The sequence below is a fragment of the Odontesthes bonariensis genome, chromosome 5 (genome assembly GCF_027942865.1).
Source record: "Odontesthes bonariensis isolate fOdoBon6 chromosome 5, fOdoBon6.hap1, whole genome shotgun sequence".
Taxonomy (NCBI): Eukaryota; Metazoa; Chordata; class Actinopteri; order Atheriniformes; family Atherinopsidae; genus Odontesthes; species Odontesthes bonariensis.
Genome location: NC_134510.1, coordinates 7,072,046 through 7,092,585, shown reverse-complemented (window position 1 = coordinate 7,092,585; position 20,540 = coordinate 7,072,046). Strand labels below are relative to the sequence as shown.

The 20,540-nt window shown below is 40.4% G+C and overlaps 1 protein-coding gene across 3 annotated transcripts in view; it reads right to left on the bottom strand.

Annotated features, from left to right (window-relative positions):
* The window catches only part of cdk14 (cyclin dependent kinase 14), a 226,944-nt gene that overhangs the window by 66,068 nt on the left and 140,336 nt on the right, over positions 1 to 20,540 (bottom strand). For all 3 annotated transcript variants that reach the window (XM_075464712.1, XM_075464714.1, XM_075464713.1), the window contains 3 exons: positions 19,250 to 19,313; positions 13,375 to 13,423; positions 5,781 to 5,920 (listed from right to left, as the gene is read on the bottom strand). In XM_075464712.1, coding sequence (XP_075320827.1) covers positions 5,781 to 5,920; positions 13,375 to 13,423; positions 19,250 to 19,313 — 253 coding nt within the window. The remainder of the gene's footprint in view (positions 1 to 5,780; positions 5,921 to 13,374; positions 13,424 to 19,249; positions 19,314 to 20,540) is intronic.

Genomic DNA, 20,540 nt, shown 5'->3' with positions numbered 1-20,540 from the left:
CCTATTTGATCGGGATGCTCTGCAAATCATTGTTTTCTGTATGTCTATACATCTTTTAAATTGTTCCAAATTTTTGAAAACAGTGCTGCAGCCAGACACTAACAGTGGGAGTAATGAGCTAGTTTCTTATCTCACACTGCCTGTCTGCATCATTTTGACACATACCCCCCTGCAAGCAGCAAGCAGCAACCCCCCATGCACATGGAAGGTACTTCATGTTTATCAGCTGTTTTATTTCACTGTCATTCTTTCCTCATTTCTCTGCTGGTGCCACATGTTTCAGCTGAGACGAGAGAGAGAGAGAGATAAAAGCAGAAAAAACAGAAGAGGGGAAGTGAGAATGAAAAAAATGATAAAAAATGATCTCCCTTCTCTCTCTCTCTCCCTCTCTTAGTGACCGCTCCTTTATGATTCTTTTCACATATGACAATCTGCTGGGGGCTGATAACAGGATTAATACAGCTGGAAAATCCTAATCGGAGGAATTAAAAATAGAATTCTCCAATTAAAATTACCACCATGTCAGTGGTGGCACACAGGTCTGAGGAGCAACCTTTTCACACCACTAATGAATAACAGCTTAAGGGACTGCTGATGTACATATGCAGCCGGTCAAACAATACGGATAGGTATTTATCTCTGACACATTTTCACGCAATAACCCAATTCTGACGGATTCATTGAAATATAGCCTGACTGTGAAGCTTTGGATAAAGTCTCCGACTCCTGAGCTCAGGATACACCAGGGAAATCTGGTTCCAAAAGATTTATTGAAAGCTATGAGTGTTAAAAACTAAAGGGGATAGAGAATCAAAATCGTCTTTTTCACGTTTTTGGTGTTAGTTCTGAGTCTCCCCGCTGTGGGGAGTACACACGAAGTGCCAGCAAGTGTCAGAACCTCTGTTTCAAGTACTCCCCTTTTTTGAATAGCCCCCAGAATATCCCCCAATCCGTTTTTGTGAAAAAGTGATGTCACTTTTTCAGCAATCGCCCCCCCCACACCCAAGTCCACAGCCACCCCGTTTCAGACACGCCCCTTCGGCGAGAAACAGGAACAGGTGTGCCTTCCAAGGCTGTGAAAGCGGACTACGATCGTTACATATTCTTCCCCCGGAAAGCAATGTTCGCGATCAATGGCTTTTATTTATTTTTTAACAGAATCCCCAGTACATACAACCGCCGACTTTTTCTTTGCGCTGCGCATTTCACGGAGTACAGTTTCACAAACCTTAAACGATTCCGAGCAGCTCAGTAGATGGTCAGTGCCGACAGGGACAGACACAGACTGCAGCGAGCTGTGCGCTCCGCTGAGAAGGTGATCAGCTGCACGTCTCCAGGACTATGGGGCGAGCAGGTCGGATCACAGCTGACCCTTCTCACGCTGCACATGGACTATTTGCACCACTCCCCTCGGGCAGGAGGCTTCGGTCCCTTCGGACAGTTTTTCTCCCTTGCAGTTGGACTTATGAACACTTCATAATCACCTCATAACCTGCCCCAGTCACTTTACCATCATTAAAATTGCACTAATGAAGCTGGACTGTTGTTGCTCTGTATATTGGATACTGTGTATTGTTGTACACACCTTGTACATTTTATATTCATATATTTTTATTCTTTATTTTTTATTATTATATCCTATGTTACATGTTTGCACTTTACGCCGCAGCAAATTCCTAGTTAGTGAACACTGTTCACTAACAATGGCAATAAAATGAATTTTCTTTTCAGTCAGTGTATCGCTCTGTTTTCAGTGAGAGCAAGGGCAGCCAATCAAGCAACGGCAACCGAATAGCGCCAACACCTACCTGCATTTCATAATGAGGTTGCCAGATAAGCTCGGAAACGACGCCAATAAGGGAAAAAGATAGCCTGATAAACCAGCCTAAATGGATTGGATGTCTAATTTAGTCTGGCACCGATCAATGGATACAACGGAACATTGTTGATGAGCACAACCCGTTGTCTTTCAAACCGCGTCTGTGCCTATAGGCCAACGCTCTGACCAATCAGCGCAACTGACTGTGACGTAGTAAGCGCGACAGAAAGCTTTGGTGGGAGGGGACTCTTCCAAAACTGATGCCAAGCACAGGCTGTGTTCGAAACCGCCTACTTCTCCTACTATTCCTACTAGTCATACTTTTTTAAGTTCCCGGATGTACACTAGATGCATACTAAATTCGCCGAAATGTTGAGTATTCATCATAAGGTTACTTGTCACACTCAAACTACCCAAGATGCAACGTAACGTGACGTCGCCCATCGCCATTTGAACGGTCAAATTCCGTTAACGGGACGAGAACAGTCAAAACGGCATAACCGGAAGTGCGTTGCTCACTGCGGCTAGCTTTAGCGCCGAATTCGCGGGAACAAAATTGTAAATAGCCGGTATTTTGTCAGATTTTCAACACCTTGTGGGTCTAAATGACTACTTTCTCACCTGAAAATGTTTCAAATGCTGCTAAAGTTATATATTTACAGAGTTTAGAGCTTAAGCGAAATCAGCTTTTCAGGCCAGCTGATTTCGGCTCGGGCAGGAGTGAAGTGCACTGTGTGTAAACGCTCTGCATGCTGTCTGATCGATGAGTATGCCGTTTTCAAGTATGTAGTATGTAGTAGGCGGTTTCGAACACAGCCACAGATTCTATAATAGGACAGATACGCCACTCACGGTGCATTTCCGGTTTCCAACGAGGCGATTTTGGTTGCAGTTCCACCCTCTTTCCACGTGGGGCGCCCAATTTTGGAGACCAGAATGAATGGAGTCCTATGGAGCTATACGCCCTTTCGTGCCCTTATCTCAAGATATAATTTTTTCTCTAGTAATTCGAATGTTGTTTTCGAAAGAGGGTGTTTAGAAAATACCCATGGCTGAGTTTTAGATTTTTAGAGCCACTCATTTGCTTAAAAAAAGGATTTGAAGTGTATATGACGTCATACATAGCTGGTCGACCAGCTGTCATTAGCACAATGCTAGCGCGTTGTGGACAACAAGAAGCCAACCAGTAAGAAATCAAAGGGATATATGTACTCGTTCAGTAGATTTTTTACTTGAAACCCATGTTGAGCTCTTAGAAACTACTTCAAATCTGAGCGCTCTTGAGGAGGCTTAGGTGAAACTGACCATTTGTAGCATCTAGCTCCATTGGGCCCCGTTCATTCTGGTCTCCACCGACGCTCCCAGTGGAATTCTGGTGGAACTGCAGCCAAAAAGCCGGTACAATGGGGCTTAATACAGAGTGGCAAGGCTGTTCGTTATAATGGCTGTGTGCCAAGGCTGAATCAAACGAGCACTGTTCCATTGCCGCCGCCATCTTTCTTGTTGTGCTTTCGCTTGTCTATGTTCGCTTCCACTGCCCAACGTTGCACTGCTCTGTCGTCACTCCCTCAAAACCCCGCACCAGAACCCTCTGGCCCGCCCGCGTTGATTCAAAACACATCCCTGCGTTGTGATTGGTTTAGTTGCCATCTGCCAGATTCAGGGCAGTATTTTCAAAATGACAAGTGGATCGAGGCCAGACCCAACCGCAGGCAAAACATTTTGCCGTCCAGCAGTTGGCGCTGGTTTTCCAGGCTAGGAAAAAGACGCATTCTAAACCCAGCATAGTAACAGCTGTTTCAGAGAGCCTTTTAGGGAGGTTCTGAGCCATTACAGACCCAACCAATTTTTTTTGGGCAACATATCACATCACAGAACAAGGATTAATGCCCCATTCAACCATTCTCTATCACCTTAAAGCTTTGTGTTTCTTAGTTTTTAGAGCTATGGCTTGCATAAAGAATGCCTCAGTGTGCTTTTTTTCTGGGCAAACAAGTCAGGAAGACAGAAAATCAAACTGAGCATGTTGCAGAAGCCAGCAGAGGTCCAACTGGGTTTACCGTCCCAACGGCATCCACAATATGAGACTTTCTCTGCATGATCAAAAACAAACCTAGGTTGCTGCTGGCTGCCTTCTTTAAAAAAAGATAGACACCGAGAAGTACTGAGAGAGGATACCATATGAGCCACTGGAGCTGACATAAAATATGGAAAGAAAAGAGAAACGGGGAGAGGCCTACTTTGTGACTGCAAGTCTTTTTTCCACCCATTAGATGTACCTACTTATTCACATCTATAGACAGATGTCCGGCATAAATAAATATAGATGCTGAATTACAGCAAAATGATTTTCTCACTCATTTGCTATGACCATATTTAATCCTCAAAGCCTTCCATTGATTTATCTTTTGTACAAAATCATGTTTACAATCACCTGTTTGAAATAACATTATATTCATTCATTTCATTTCTACACCCCATTACTAACCCTAAACTGCCTCTGTTGGAATGTGTTGCAGGTCTGAAATGCAGGATGTAACAAATGAAATGAGATTAATGAGATCAAATATGAAATATGTTGATTTCAAACAGTCTATAATGAAAAATAAGGCAAAATAAATGAAGAATTACTGCATTTTTCCTGATTTGGGGCTGTACACAAAGTTCAATTACACATCTGCTTTACTACTTATATACTTTATAGCACAATTTAAAGTACATTATATCAATACACAATAGTAGATAAAATCCTTTCAGTGAATTCCTTTCAAATTGCTGTCTGTCATGTCCATGTTTCCCCATGTTTTTAGTTCTTAGTTTTGTGTTTTATCATGTTTTAGTTTATTTCATGTCTTAGTTTTCTGGCTCATGTTTAGTTTTAGTTTAGCCATGTTTTAGTTTTCTCCCATGCCTCGGTTTCTTAGTTCAGTCCGGTATTTAGTTTAGCCATGTTTTCCCCACAGTTTCTGTTGCTCACCCATCACCTTCATTCACTTCACCTGTAGTTTTCTTCTCAGCTGCACTCATTCACCTATCACCCATTCAGTATTTAGTTTCCAGGTTTCCCCATGCAGTTTGTCAGATCCTTGCACCTTCACTAAGCTAATTTAAGTTCTTTCAAGTTATGCCAAGTCATGGGCTGTGTTCGAAACCGCATACTTCTCCTACTGCTCACACTAACTTTAACTTTTTTAAGTTCCCGGATGTATACTAGATGCATACTAGATTCTCCGAAATGTTGAGTGTGCATCATGAGGTTACTACTCATACTCAAACTACCCAAGATGCAACGTAACTTGGCGTCGCCGATTTTCATTTCCTGTCAAAATGGCAGTTTCAAGCTAGCTACAATGAGGGTAGGTTCACTTCCTGCTTTCAAAACAAAAGCACCAAATTGTATCGTAATGGCTTTCCCTGTGATAAAAGGCAACGGGTATTTAATTTTGTGAAAATAACCGGAAGTGCGTTGCTCACTGCGGCTAGCTTTAGTAGCGCCGAATTCGTGGGAACAAAATTGTAAATAGCCGGTATTTTGTCAGATTTTCAACACGTTGGGGATCTAAACGACTACTTTCTCGCCTGAAAATGTTTCAAATGTTGCTAAAGTTATATATTTACAGAGTTTATAGCCTGAGCCGAAATCAGCTTCAGGCCGGCTGATTTCGGCTCGGGCAGGAGCGAAGTGCATTGTGTGTAAACGCTCTGCATACTGTCGGATCGAATGAGTATGCCGTTTGCAAGTATGTAGTATGTAGTAGGCAGTTTCGAACGCAGCCATGTTCTTTGTTTTGTCTTAGCCATGTTTTGTTTTGTTATCCGGCTCAGCCACGCTTTGTTTTGACCTTGTTTTTTGAAATTATAAACCAGTTTGCTTTTTGAAAAGTCCGCATCCGTGTCCTTTCCACGCCTCGCACCCACCAATCTGACACTGTCATGTTGCAGGTAATGATGAGTCACATACTGTCCTGCAGCTCACAGAGCCGTGGAGGAAGGTTGCTGAAGTATTCGTGGTTCAGTGCTGCCTGGGCTGACAGCCGGTTCTTTGGGAAGCACTGGAGGAACCTGGAGGCCAACTCCTCAGCCTGGTCCACATAGCCCAACCTGACACATGATGAGATATAATGACAATTAAAAACACATTTCATATACAGCACAGGCAAAAAGATATAGTCCATTAACAGTAAACTGGTTGTCAACCTCTTAAAACCAAGGGAGTGCCGGCACACACAGGTGCACTCAGGAGGAAAAAAATCAAATCAAAGTTTCCTACAGTATGTTGTCCTTCACAGAAATGACACTGTAACTTTTAATCATGGTGATGGTTTGTTGATCTCAGAGGAGCAACATTCAGCAGAGCACACACACGGGCCAATACCTTTCTTCATTAAGCTTGCATTGCACATGGTGACTTGGCCACTTACGATCAGTGTTTGTGTGTTCATACTGAACTCCTGAACCAGCTGCAGCTATCAACAGTCAGAGGGGGAAAATATGGAAATAAACAAGATCAACACCCTGAGTCAGTAATTAGGCGTCAGCTGCATGAAATAAACATGTTATTTTCTTCTGCAGCCAGCTTCATGTTCACAGAACTGAGAGTGCCTCTCAAGTTCTTTCACGGCTGGTTCGTCAAGCATTCAAGCATTCTGACAGCCACTCACATGTCTCGCAGTAGGGATTTGAACATAGCGGGGGGGGGTCCATCAGGGCCAACTCCACCATTAGCTTTTCATGACAACCATTAAGTGTATAAAGGGATACTGTGTGAATTCTATTAGTTCCTGATTGTAAGCACACACACCCACACACACACATTAAGACTTCATCTGAGAGGTTCATACCAGGAAGTTCTGTAATATAATTCTACTGCTGCAGAGAGTCTTGGTTTGAGCAAAGAAGCCACAAGAAACAGTCTTGCAATTTAACTTTTATTTATTCTTTTTTTTCCAGAAGTCCTCCTACAAAACTCACATAGTTTGAGCCTGTTAACAATGAAGGTGTTGCTCAAAACAAGCGTGAATGTAACTTACAAGTTAGAACTAATAAGTCCTGACATGCAACTCTTCTGTTCAGTAAGAAAACTGATACAGGGTTTTGGCTGCTGATATTTTTTGGAGTGGGAGGCAGCTGTGGGTGGGGTGGAGGTGGTGGTTGTGGGAAGGATAATAAATCCTTACACTGAGGAATTTAGTGAGTTTTATGATCACTCTCTTTTTTAATGAAGTTACTAGCGGCAAATCTAGCAACATTTCCTGGTGTAGACTGTGACGTAAAATCACATATTGTTCTTACTCTTCTGAACGAGCAGCACAGGCTTCTGTGGCCCTTCCCCCATCCGAAAGAACTCACAGGCCAAGCAGACTCTTGCAGCTGCAGTCAGAGCAGGAGATGTTTACCCCTCTGTGTCCAGACTGAAAGTCAATCGCACATGCATGAATCCGCTGCTGACTGACCCATGTAAATGTAAAATTCTCTTTAAACCCCTTAACGCCTATTGTCGCATATATACTACAAACCGTTTGACTCAATCAACCAGCTGAGATAGCATCTTTATTCCCCCAATGCCGGTTAGTCCATATTCACTACGGACCTAGGAACCTTTATATAAATAAATATGTAAAAGAAAAAAGGGTGAAAACATTGTTTTTTCACTGTTATGTTACTGTGTTGTTGTCATCTTATTATTGACCATTATGCCTGGTGTTGCAAATAAGCAACATACCAAATTACATACCAAATTGACCAGGATGCCTGTTGTCGCAAATTTGCAACATACTAAAATTTCTATTTATTTTTTGTGCAAAAGTGAAATGAATAATCTCAGCATTATTTACCATCTACTTAAAGGCTAAAACACACACAAAACAGTTTTTTATATACAGCTATATAAATTCAGGCTTTAAGGGGTTAAAAAAAAAATCACTGCAGTAAAATAAATCACTGCAGAAAGTTAATTTGTAGTTTTAAACATGTTTAGGGTGTTTTTTTTTTTAAAAATTAATTTACTGTCTCTCCCACAACGTTATTCCTATCTCCTACAGCGTCCATTACAATTACATGCACATAGTAACTTCTAGTGGACAGCCATTAGATACTTTCCTTACTGAGGAGTTGGCAACACTAGCATCCAAGCATACAACACAGCCTGACATAACTTAACATTCTCTATTGCAGCAGGACACTGTTTATTTTGATGCTAATTTCGCAACTGAATAATGTCTGTGTTGCTCCGTGTCACTGTGTACGTTGCAACTGCCAAGTGTATCCTGCTGCTGCACAGCTGTGACTCACAGTTCTACCCCACTAATCCAAAAACAATAACCGTGAAACAGTAAAAAAAAATTGTGATTACTGAATCTATCTGGTTACCAGGATGTCACTTTATTGGAACAACCTGGAAAAGCACAAACAGGTTGTGCAAGATCAAGATTATCTTGAAAATCTTGGCAAATGTAATGCAGAGAAGAGAAATATCAAACAAGTGTGACACAACTTCTGGTGGACTGATGAGCTGATGAGCAGCAGGATACGTTAGATAGCCACAGTGCACCCAGTGACATGGGAAAATAGAAACAAAGTAAACAACAGTTTGATGCAATAGTGTCCTGGTTTGAGAGATTATAGTGTGTAGTGTCCGCTGAACCACTATGAAATTTTTGAGGTTTGACTTGTTTTAGATGGAGAAAATTGGCTCTTCTCTTGTCCCTTCTCCCAGTTGCTGTTAGCATGGCTCAAGAGATTATCTCCCTACTACTCCAAAGAGATGGTGCTCTGACTGCTGCAACTGCATGAAAAGCTCAAACTACTCATAAGTTCTTCATACATCCCCACTTCAAAAACTAAAATGATCTCTTTATTTGTTTAAGTAAATATAATGCATGTTTATTAATACTATACTTTTGCCATATGGCATGCACGTCCCAATCACATCATCAGAGGTGTGAAAGCCAAATAAAATGAACAAGGACATGTCCCTCCACTGAACAAGTGCTCTACAAAACTGGGATTTATTGATATTTCTAGTCCATGTTGCATACTTTATGACAATTGACTACAAAACACTTGACCTGACCAAATCTGCAGCAAAGTTTATGGTTGCGGTTCTGTACCTTACAAACAGGGCAGGGACAGAGTGTATATATGTTCATATCAAATTCATCGTTCCCTGGCCAGGGATTAGAGTTATCCAAGAAGAAGTCATAGTGATTAACATTCAACTTTCTTTCTTCTTAGGACAACCAACAACTCACTCTGCTTTTCATTTGCCACCAAATCTTTTTTCAGTAGACTTCTTTTATGTGGACATGTAGAAATATAGTGCAGCCTGTTTATATTTTTAGTTTTCTCTGTAGATTGGAATGAACTGAATAATAATGTTAATAATAGATCAGTAAGACAAAATTTTCTTGTCATTTTTGTGGTCAAAATACTGAACCACTATGAAGCAGAATTCATTAAATGGTTGACTGGAATTAGACAGTTCAATTTGACTCAACTGAAGATGCTTTGGGAAATCCTGTTCAGTTTAGATTCTTTTTTGTATGTGCTTGGCTGAGGAGCCAGATGTGTTATATCATGAGTATAATCATGACTCGATGCCCCTAAGTCCGAATATTGTAGCACAGTGTATCCTCAGTTGGTCCTAGACACACGGCTTTGGTCAGTGAGTAAAGCTGTGACACAGCTGGGGTGACATTCCGGTTGTCTCTTCCACCCCTTTAACACATGCTAATACAGAGCTTGTGCTTTATCATTTGCAAGGAACTAGATTTGTATTGGGGAATGTGCGAGAACAAGTTTAATCCGAGAAAATGTAAACTTTTAAAGGACTTCACAGATCTGCTGTGGATTTTCTGGTGCCCAGGATACCCTTTGAGGTCATGTGGGGTCCTGCAGCAGTTTAGAGCAGTTTCACTGTGCTGTGCTGTTCTCCCTCATTGGTACACAAGAATAACACTTATTTCTTTAACAACTTAGAAAGTCTTTATTTGTACTTGTGAACAGCTTTAGTAGTCAAGGATCTCGAGAGGCTTTTATGATGATCTGAGCAAAGGCTCGTACACCAAATAGGCCTTCTTATACTAGGGTACCTGAAAGCTCTGGTATTTCTGTGTACCAGTTGAAAAGAGGGACAATGTTCATCTGTAACATCAAGGCCTTAATGCAGGTCTGTCTTAGTTTACTTTAGTTTTGCGTGTTTACTGAAGTTAAAACACGAATCAAGATAAATTCTAAAACAGCCACTGTGTGCTTTATTGTTTTAGAAATTAATGTTAATTCTGCATTTATTTACATCAATCTAAATTTTGTAACAAACAACCAAAACGTAATCAAAACTTAAAAACTTTTAAGTTTAAAACTACTACTTATAATAGGCATAATTATTACTTATATACAGCTGGACTCAAATCAAGTAGAAATCAAGTAGAGATTATCAAAGCATACAGGATGTTAATCCCAATTTAGATTCCCACAGCAATAATCTGAATACTTCTTTAAATGAGAGATCAGTTTACGTCAAAGTAACACCACAGAAAAATTGACCACCCAAGGAGGCAAAAACTGTTTCAAGTTTATACAATTATGTTTAAAATTTGTAATAGATTGAGCAGTATTTACCGAACTAAGAGCAAACGCAGCTGAATGACATGTTGAATGCACACTGAAGATCCGAGATACTTCAGTCACACAGGGCAACTTACACTCTCTGGAGGATCGGCCTTGTGGACAATGCAGCACCAGATGTCGGCAGCATGGGAGAATGACAGTGTATTCATTGTTGGCCAGCAGAAGTGGTTCATCTGTAAATCCCAGATGTCTCTGTCGTGAGTTTGTATAACGACCAGGGTTCCGTTTCACAAAGCAGGTTCAACCAACTCTGAGTCTATTCCTGAACTCTGAGTTGATCTACTCTGAGATAGAAAACTCTGAGTTTTCGGTTCCAGAAACGCTGATTTGAGTGAGGTTAATCAACTCTGAGTAGGTTCACCTTGAGTTTTGCGTGTGCACCATAACTTTAAAAAGCCAGCATCAATGGAGCCCCGATTTGACGAGTCACCATGGCAACGGGGAAGAGGCGGGCTACGTTTTTCACCAACTTCGAATTGGAAATCTTAATGCGCTCATACGGCGAGTTTCAATACGTTTTTAGAAATAAGTGCAACACCTTTGCAGCAGCAAAAGTGTAAGTTTAAATGTAGTCTTTTGCAATCACAATAATATTACAGGGAAAACTTCTTGAATGGTAGCCCATTCATTTATTTCATTTAGGTGCAATCCCGCGGGGGAGAAGCGCACTTGGCAGCAGTTTAAGATGAAATATAAAAACATTGTTCAAACAGGTGAGACCTCGGCATGGAGGTTCCTCATTTTGATCATGTTTTACACTGTAAAATAAATATTAAGTGGCTATTTCACTATGCAGTTGTTTTATCCCCAACATAATGCTGTTTTCACACACATAAATGTCTTCTCATCTATATCATGTTCTGTTAAATAATTAAGCCTATTTACACTAACACAGACTTCTACTCAGCCAACAGATATAAGAAAGATGCCCGTAAAACGGGTGGTGCCCAGCACCGCCACCTCTGACGGAGGCAGTGAGCTGGCCCTAAGCCAGAATATTGGAAGGCCAGTGGCTGAGGGAATCCCTGGAGGGAGTCCAACCCCAAGACACAAGTGCCTTTATAAAATATAATAGGCCTATATATATCTTTTTAAGCCTATTCATACAAATATTTATTTGTCTTTTATGTCTTTTTTTCTTTTGTCCCAACAAAATTCTGAGGGTGCCGCTCAAAAGATAATTGTCTGGAAATGAAATGCTGATGCTATGAAATGCTTTGAAATTTCATGAAATGCTAACGTCTGATAACCATCTCCAGACGAATATTTATTTCTCTGCGTAATAATGCTGCACCTTCATCCACGGGATCGTTGTCAAAAGGACATGCCATGTTCGTGGAAAAAGTCGTCTCCTCCTGTGCCTAATGGACTTTTAGAAGTAGAAGAACTCGCTCTGCTGACTGAATGAATGAGGAAATCAAATGACGTGTGTGGCTGAAAGAGGGCGCAGACAGAGGAGAAACCAGAGGTTTCTTGAGTAAAACCTGGTCCCGACCAGGTTAGGTTCATAGAGTCTGTTACTACGGTAACTGACCGAGAGGTTAAGTTACCTCTCTTTGTGAAACAGGCTAGAGTTAGCCCTCTTTCTCTGGGTTGAGTTACCTCCCTTTGTGAAATGGAAAACTCAGAGTTTCCCTCATTTCAGGGTTAATAAACTCAGAGTTTTCACTAAACCTGCTTTGTGAAACGGACCTCAGGTGTTAAATGGTCACTGCATAGGCAGGCGTTAGTGTTGATCCTCAGCTCGATACTAGTATAGCTTTTGACAAAGGCAATCTACAAAGTGTAACAGCTTCACTGAGTAAGTACATCAGTCGCCAAGACCCACGGTATGTGCTCCTCGAGTACCTGCACAGTGGGGCTCTTCACAAAACAAACTCAATTCTTCTTCATGTCATCTCATCATTCTTGGGCCATTTGAATGAGGAGCTCAAATTGTTTTGGTAAATTCTGGTTTCCACTGTAGATGCAAATTTGTGATGAGGACAGCATAGTTAAAAAGCTAGTATCAGATGCAGAGATAGATGGCTGAGTTAAAAAGTTAAACAAGTGCGCTGTAGTATTTTAATCAGAACATAGTTACTGTCTTAAATACAAACTCTTGTATTTTTGACCTCCTCAAAAAATCCTGAACACAAAAGTAATGTAAAATCCTTAAACAGTCAAATTGCACAGTTACATAGTTTTCAGTCTTTCCACATTTCAAAAATTATTTTCAAAAACAAATAATTGTTTCAAACTTGGCTTCATTTAAAAACATGGTGTTTACTTTGTCAGTTTTGGCCAGTGAGTGTAGGTTGATTGGAAAATGGCAATTGTAAAGTGTAAAGTGCAGCATTTTAACTCAAGTGAACTGTTGTCCCGAAGACATTGAATTGATGCAATTACATATAAATGAGACTACTGTAACGTCATTGTAAACCACAGGAGGAACCCATGTCTTATCTGTCCTGTATGATGAAGGTTTTAATTAGTGGGAATGAAACTTAACTGCAACAGTTACACTTTGTCTTATAAAACTCCAGCTGTCTAATTAGCTGGAGTTTTATATGGATCTGGCCCCTTTCTTTTATAATTCCCTGTAGAAAAGAAACACACGCCTTTTTGGTCTTTGTGGTTTCCCCGCCTGAGGCAGGCAGTGGTATACATCTCAGAGCAGCCCACACTGTGCCACCATGCCCTTTTCCTGCCATGTGTGCTCGGTGTCCCACACACGTGAACAATGCAGGAAGGATGTCGGCTACTTAACTGCAACCAGGGTGTATGTAAAGGATGACTAGATTGTACAAGTGTGTTCACTGCCCACCGTAATCAACTTTTAAGGAATAAATGAATACAATAATGATATCAGCTACGACATGACATAAAGCTATTTTTACACACACTCAGACACACACATAACTCTCTGAGATGAACAGTTCACTCACTTGTTCCAAGCTTGTCTCAGCTTCTTGGCACTGTACACTGTAAAGCGGTCTGTAATGAGAACACACACACACACACCAAAAAAGAAATTAGAACACTCAACTCAGAGCTGCTTTCCAGTTAATGTGCTATTATATAATCACTACAAAGTTACATACCTGTACTGCCCTACATTTAACATTCAACAATCTCCCCAGTAGGGAAAGAGCCTCAGTGTCTCAAAACTATAACTACTTAGAGTTCTGTCCAGCAGTCCTAATTCATTGTAAGTGTTTAAAAGTTATTTTTTACTCTTCTTCTCATTTTCAGCCTAGTCCTTGTGCCTGACCATTTTCAGAGTGTTTTTTTCTTTGTTAAGCCACTTAACACTGACTTATGAGTTCAAGCAGAAAATGGCACCCAACTCAAGGGATGAACCAGTGTTGCATCTACACATAAGATTAAGATCCAATTTATTGTTCATGCATACACATAAAATTTGTCCTCCGCTTTTAACCCATCCGGGTTGGCACCTGTTGACACACACAGGCACATGCACAGGGTCACACACTCATAGAGACAGATGCCATACGCTGGAGCGGTGGGCAGCCATTCACAGCGCCCGGGTTAGCATGGGGGTACAGTGCCTTTGCTCAAGGGCACCTCGGCCGTGACAAGGAGGTGGACTGGCCCACCTCCAGCTGTCAGTTTCACCAATCTTTTTGAGTGGCGAGAGTAGGAATCGAACCGCCAACCTTCCGGTTATTGGACGACCCACTCTAACCACTATTTCATATATTTTTGTCTTTCGAAATTTCTTTATTTTTCTTCATTTTATTAAAAAGCCCATTTGTTCTTTTATTTGCTCAAGTTTTAATTTGTTGTGATGCAAATTAACAGTGTGACAACTCAATGATGGAATGTCTATCTTGAAAGAGAAGTTAGACATTAAAAACTGCATCAATCACATGCATAATGATGTTAGCCTTGCTGTTAATACCCCAATAGTTTAATCACGAAGGAAATTAAAATTTAGCAAGCCTCACAAATGGAATGTAGCAATGCAGTGTGACCAACCCACTCAGATTTCTTCTTTTTAGAAATTATTTTTTTGAATAGGTAAGTGACCAAAATAGAGTATTTGAATATATTAATTAACAGATTAATGTATTGAGATGATTTTAAAATTAATAATAAATAGCAGCACAAAGAGACACATATAAAAACATATCCTTGACTTTGCAGCCTCTTCCTTCTGGTCTGTACGGCAGTGAGATACTTGAAGTTGATAGACTAATACACACCAGCACCGGGTTCAATCAATGAGGTGTTCTACATAAAATAACAACATTTCTGTCCAAAAGTTCAACCTGAATTTAAATAATATTATTAACCGTAACCCTATTAAATATTACAGAGAAAATAAACATACAATATTAGCAAAACAGAACTTTTGTGAAGTAAAATAACTAAATGTATAATTTATACAAAATATGAGCATACAACATCAGATAGCGCCAAGTGTATCCATTTACAAAGTGGTAATAAGGTCACAGAAAGCCAAAGTGTGCTTTGACATATTGGAATGTTCGCTGCGGTGCCGACCCATGACAAGCAGGCAGAACAGTTCAAAAGGCTGGAATATTCTTCCAAGCATCATTCTGTGTTTTAATGTGCCAAAAAGAGGAGTGGCTGATATAAACTGAGATATGCTCTCAAGTAATACCGTCTGAGCTAGGCCAGAACACATGAAATGGTCCTATCTTTAAAGGATTCTGGTGAGGCAGTCTCTTAATTTTTCCACAGTTATGTTTGCTATGCTGTGAGAGAGGGAGCGCCATCCTCTTAACCTCAGCCAAAGCTGCCATGTGTGCACACAGTCAGGCTGCGCTGCCAGCTGACCAGTTACCACACAACCTCGCCAACCACCAAGCCAGTCAGTCTGCCTGGCCTCCCACACTGCTGCCCTAATCCTGCTAGCCAACATCCTCGCCATATTCCAGGATCAGCCTCCATCCACCCGGCAGTGTCTACTCACCCAGTTCAGAGCCAGCTCTGGCCAGAGCTGAGCACTAGGGGTGGAGGCTGTCAGCCACTCAGAAAACCCAGAAATGGATACAGAGAATAGGTGGAGGTAAGTCCCGCTCTATAGATATAACAGATGTGCTATAACATGACAAAAACTCGGCAATATGTCTGCTAGATATACAGTATCTGCTATTTCAAAGGCAGGACTAGCAATTTAATACAGTTTGTATACATTTATATCATAAAACGGTAAATTCCTATATCTCACATCCAAAATGTCTCTTAATATTACTAAAACATCTAATTCATACAACAGATTATACATTATTCAAAATTACTAAAAGAAATGATTATTTGAGACATGTCAGGAGGTAGGAGAAGAGACAATGTTGGTTTTCTAATCGATTATAAAGTGTCTGAGATCTTTGTCAAACTTTTTTCTCATGCTACATGTTCTAACCTGTCTGTAGAGTAGCCTTGGTTTGTAATAATCTTCTATTAGTCATCAATCTGAAGTTTGTGTCTTATAATATAAAATCTATAGGCTGCACTGAGGCACGGATACAACCATGAGCAAAATAAAATATGACAGGGAGTGAAGAGATTGCTGTGGAACTTTCCATAACCACAAAAATGTGAAAAAAGAAGTGGCGCCTCCATTCTGAGCCACAGTGTCATGTCTAATACAGTAAGAGAAGGGGTGCATTCCAAGAGTTGGGATGAAATAGATAACACAGGGAGTATCAAAGAATGGCTGCAGAAGTAAAAAATGTTATGAATCAGGGCTTTCTTTTATATTTTTTTTTAGCAAGTGGTGCAGACAACAGCCAATTCAGACTGAGCGAGGAGACTCTCCACACTGACACAACACTGCCATCTGCTGCTGACTGTAGCCTAAATAGAAATGCGTTATCATGGATGGGTGTGAGCGAGATGCAGGCAACCCCTCATTATACAGGTGCTAACACACACATATTTCCAAACTTATTTATAACCCAGACACCAATTAAGTACTTCAGCTTGTTTAATTTTTTTTCTCATGTATTAATCTACAAACAAAAATCCTTTTTGGTTGGTTAATGTATTAATTGTGTTTATTTTCAGAGGTTTTTGGTTTGCTTTTTATTAGGCTCCCTCTGGGGTCATTCTGGAGATCAGCACTATTGTGGAAGTGCTTTAGAGTGTTGCTGACAAGGGCCTGGGGTCCAGTCAAATAAAGGAAAAGTAAAGAGAAATGATCGCCTATCATCTTTTATTAGGCTCTTTTTCTTGACTTCAATGGAAAATGTGATTGGGTTTAGCAAACATGGTATGACTTAGGAAAAGATTATCACACAGTAATGATAATTCAACCACATTTACACTCAGCTGTGACATATTTCTACAGCACTGCAACTATAAATGTTCAAGAAATATTCTACAAAAAGTGCTTTAGATACTTTTTGTAGTTTAATTTCTTTACATTGTTACTCAAAGTTTATCAGATATGTATTACAAAAAAATTTACAAAAAATTGGAAAAAGTCAAATACATTGTTGTCACAGGCTGCTCACTCTCACTCTTCAGTCACAGTTAGTAAAACTGGATGAAAATGATTTACCACAAAGGCAGTGAGACAATCTGGCGTCATCTGTGGCTCCAGCTGTCCTTATAAAGCCAGTGACTGATGATGTAAGATGAGCCACAGGCAGGAGCTTCACAGACTCCACCTGATACTTCCTATTACCTGCTCCGCCCCACCTGAAACCCACAGTCTACAACTCTGACTGACTGAGAGTCACTTTAAAGTTAACCCCTTTTTCTCATAAAGAATGGTATGGTGTATCCTATGCTAAAGAAGATCTTAAAGGAAGTATTGGAACTCCTTTCCTTAGCATTTGGAGAATATGAACAGTTGCATCATGGCTGCTGCTCAGATACTTCTGGACCATTTAACTCGGTTAGGAAGTTTCCCAGGGTGGTTAGTCTTGAGGGGAGGGCTGGTTGTGGGTTGAGAGGATCTCCTTGCGATGGTATATTATATATAAAAGTTAGTGAAAGATAGTGCTTTGCCAACATTTTGGATCTGTGCTTATTCTTTTCCTCGTACATCTCAATCAGCGCTGCTATCATCAGTTTAGCATGGAACTTTCCACCAGTTAAACTTTCCACTGGAATCTTATATTCAAAATCCGGGAACACATCTGGAAGTAATCTGGGACGGAATTGCTTACAATACAACTTTTCAATACAACTGCCTTATTTAAATGAAGTGGAATTTAAATGGATGGTAGGAGTACCCGGAGAGAACTAACACATACACGGGGAGAGCATGCAAACTCCACACAGAAAGGCCCCCGCTGGGATTCAAACCTGGAACCCTCTTGCTGTGAGGCGTTGGTGTTAACCACCGAGCAGCACAGGAAGAATTTCATATATATGTATACATTATGAAATGCAGCATTTGAATAAGAATTATCTGTCAAATCTTACTCTTATTGCGATAGGACATATAGAGGTATTTCTGTTTTTCTGGTTTGAAGCTAGACCCGCAGTGCATTTTCATGGACTACCAACAGTTTATAGTATGGCTTTCCTATAAATATTTTGAAGGGTGACCAGAACAACATTTCTTGTTACGAATTACGAAAAAAGGCATAAGATATTATTTTCTTGCTGGAATTCCCAATGTTCACGTGCTGGTAGCATCATCCTCAGGTTGGAATAACTGTGCACTCAGTGGCTTTCTGAGACTTTAAAACACTAACACGTGCTTAAGTTTTGTCAGATCATCTCTAACAGCATCTCATGCCATCTGTGTTTGTCAAAAGAGCAGCCGCAGTAAGATCAGATGCAGAGCTTCTGATGCAGAGCTTAAAGGCTTGCATCAGGCAAAGCTACACATGCTAGCGTGTGTTGTGTGTGTGTGTGTGTGTGTGTGTGTGTGTGTGTGTGTGTGTGGCCGAGACAGCTGCACAGCTGTTCCACATAGTGTGTGAGAGGCTAACAAGAGCCAACTGTCATCATGGCCACAGGTTGCGAGCTTACATCAGTATGGGTTGTATATGGATATGACCATGAGAGTCACATAATTGGCCACTGGAGATGGAAGGCAGGGTGACATAGTGTAGCTCTGTGATGCCTTTCTGCCCCACACCCTCTTTATGTCCTTCCTTGCCTGTCCCCTTTCCTCTATGCCAGCTCCTTTTCTCTGCACCAGCTGACACTAATCTGCAGTCCCTCTATTCATGTTCCCTCTAAAAAGCCCTAATGAGCTCCCAGAGGGGATGACTACCTTGGCAGAGCTGCCACCCCCACTCATGCTGCATTAATGGGGTACAGCAAGCTTTTGGTAGGTTGTACTGCTTGTTCATTTGATGATAAGGGTCATCGAACTGAGAGCAGCCAGGTCACAGTTGATTCCAATGCTTCCCTTAAAAAAAAATGCTGAAGTGTTAGCAGAGAACCTGCAGTCATTCATCTGTCTGTGTGCTACAGAGACAGCACTGATGTTGAGGCCTGCTGACACTGAACACTGCATAAAGGCTCAGCATAAAGCTTGCTGTCATTCTTTGTCATGTAGGTTAACGTGTTAGAACGTAACACGCTGTCATGTAGTCGGATGACTGATGGTCAACAATGACAGTATTTAGCATACCATGTGTTCAAGATGGGTTCATGCTAAAGTAAGAACATTTATTTGAGGATATAGTAACATTTCATATGATAATAATTTCAAAGGACAGGAAGCTCTGCACCCACAATTAGATATATTTATGTTGTGTTGCAAAAATGTTACCAAACTAGTCCAGGTTATAGGTAAGTTAATGAGGGTTTACAACATTCATACAGTGGGAGTGTGTAACATTAATATGGCATGAACTGTCCCACCTGGTTTGAAATGAGGCAAGGAGTTAACACCAGGCCACGTATCCTCAGTTGGAGTTCCAAGGACCTGACAAAGACGACAAGAGTAGAGAGGAAAAAATGAGCAAGAAAAAAAAAGTTAATCTGGTTGATTATTATAACGCCATGCCAAAAAATGTGGGACGTAAAGAAAATGAAAAAGGACTTAGTGTTTTTACATTAACTTAGAGTTTTATTCAATTGCAGACAGTATGAACCCAGCATATTTAATGTTTTTCTCATCATTTCACTTTTAATAATGAATACTCAGACTGATCAGCTGATCCTTACCTTTTAAATTCTGCAGAATGACCTGTTGTTGAACAGTACATATATTACTGGAATGTTAATCCCTCTTGCTGATGCTGCTCTTCAAGATTGTCTCATTTTTAAAAGTTGTGGTCAAGTCAGCATACTAGCTATACATAAGAACAGTGAATCAGAGCATTAGCAGTACATAAAATGCACTGCCTTTCTTTCTTAATAATTTTTTACCTTTCAAATTGTATGACAATTATATGTGCCTGCTGATTCTGAATGCTCATTTTCTTAGAAAAAACACACTATAGTTAATTTCCAAATTGCAATTGTGCACCTCTCTGTAAAATACTGTCACACTGTCTCAAGAAATGCAGACTAAGTAGTCCCAGTCTGAAGCTTTTAGAGTAATGAAAACAATGTTAAGTTAGTTTGATGCTGGTGACAGCATCCAGCTCAGTGTTGTGAACTCAGCAGTTGCTTCTAAGGGGAGGATCTGTATGACTGTCTGAGTGCAGCAGCACAGTGTGAAGTTATGTAAGAATCTGTTTTTCATTTTTGGTTTTCATACCATCCTAACTTTCTCTGATTTATGTTTGTATTTCTAATAAGAAGTTAATACATAAGCCAATCACATGTAAACCAATCAAATGTATTCAATGTATTTTTGTTCCATTTGATAGATTTGTGCTCAGAAAGCACTGAAAACATCAAAGTTACAGAAAAGTTTAATATTCAGTGTTCTTGTGCTTGATATATATAATGACATATTTTTGCTCTAGACAATAAATTTGTATTCTTAATAAACAAATCAAGATAATTGTCTGATTGTAATGTTGTTTGTAAATGTGACAGAATTCTTGCACAAACTAGTCCCATTGCTTGTGTAATAGTCATGAATTGTGCATCATGGGAAACTCTTGCCTTTCTTAGGCACACAGCTGACGTTTATCATGGCAAAAGGCAGAGCAGCTAACATGCCTTAGACACGATCCGTATGGTTACAACATAAGAGTTT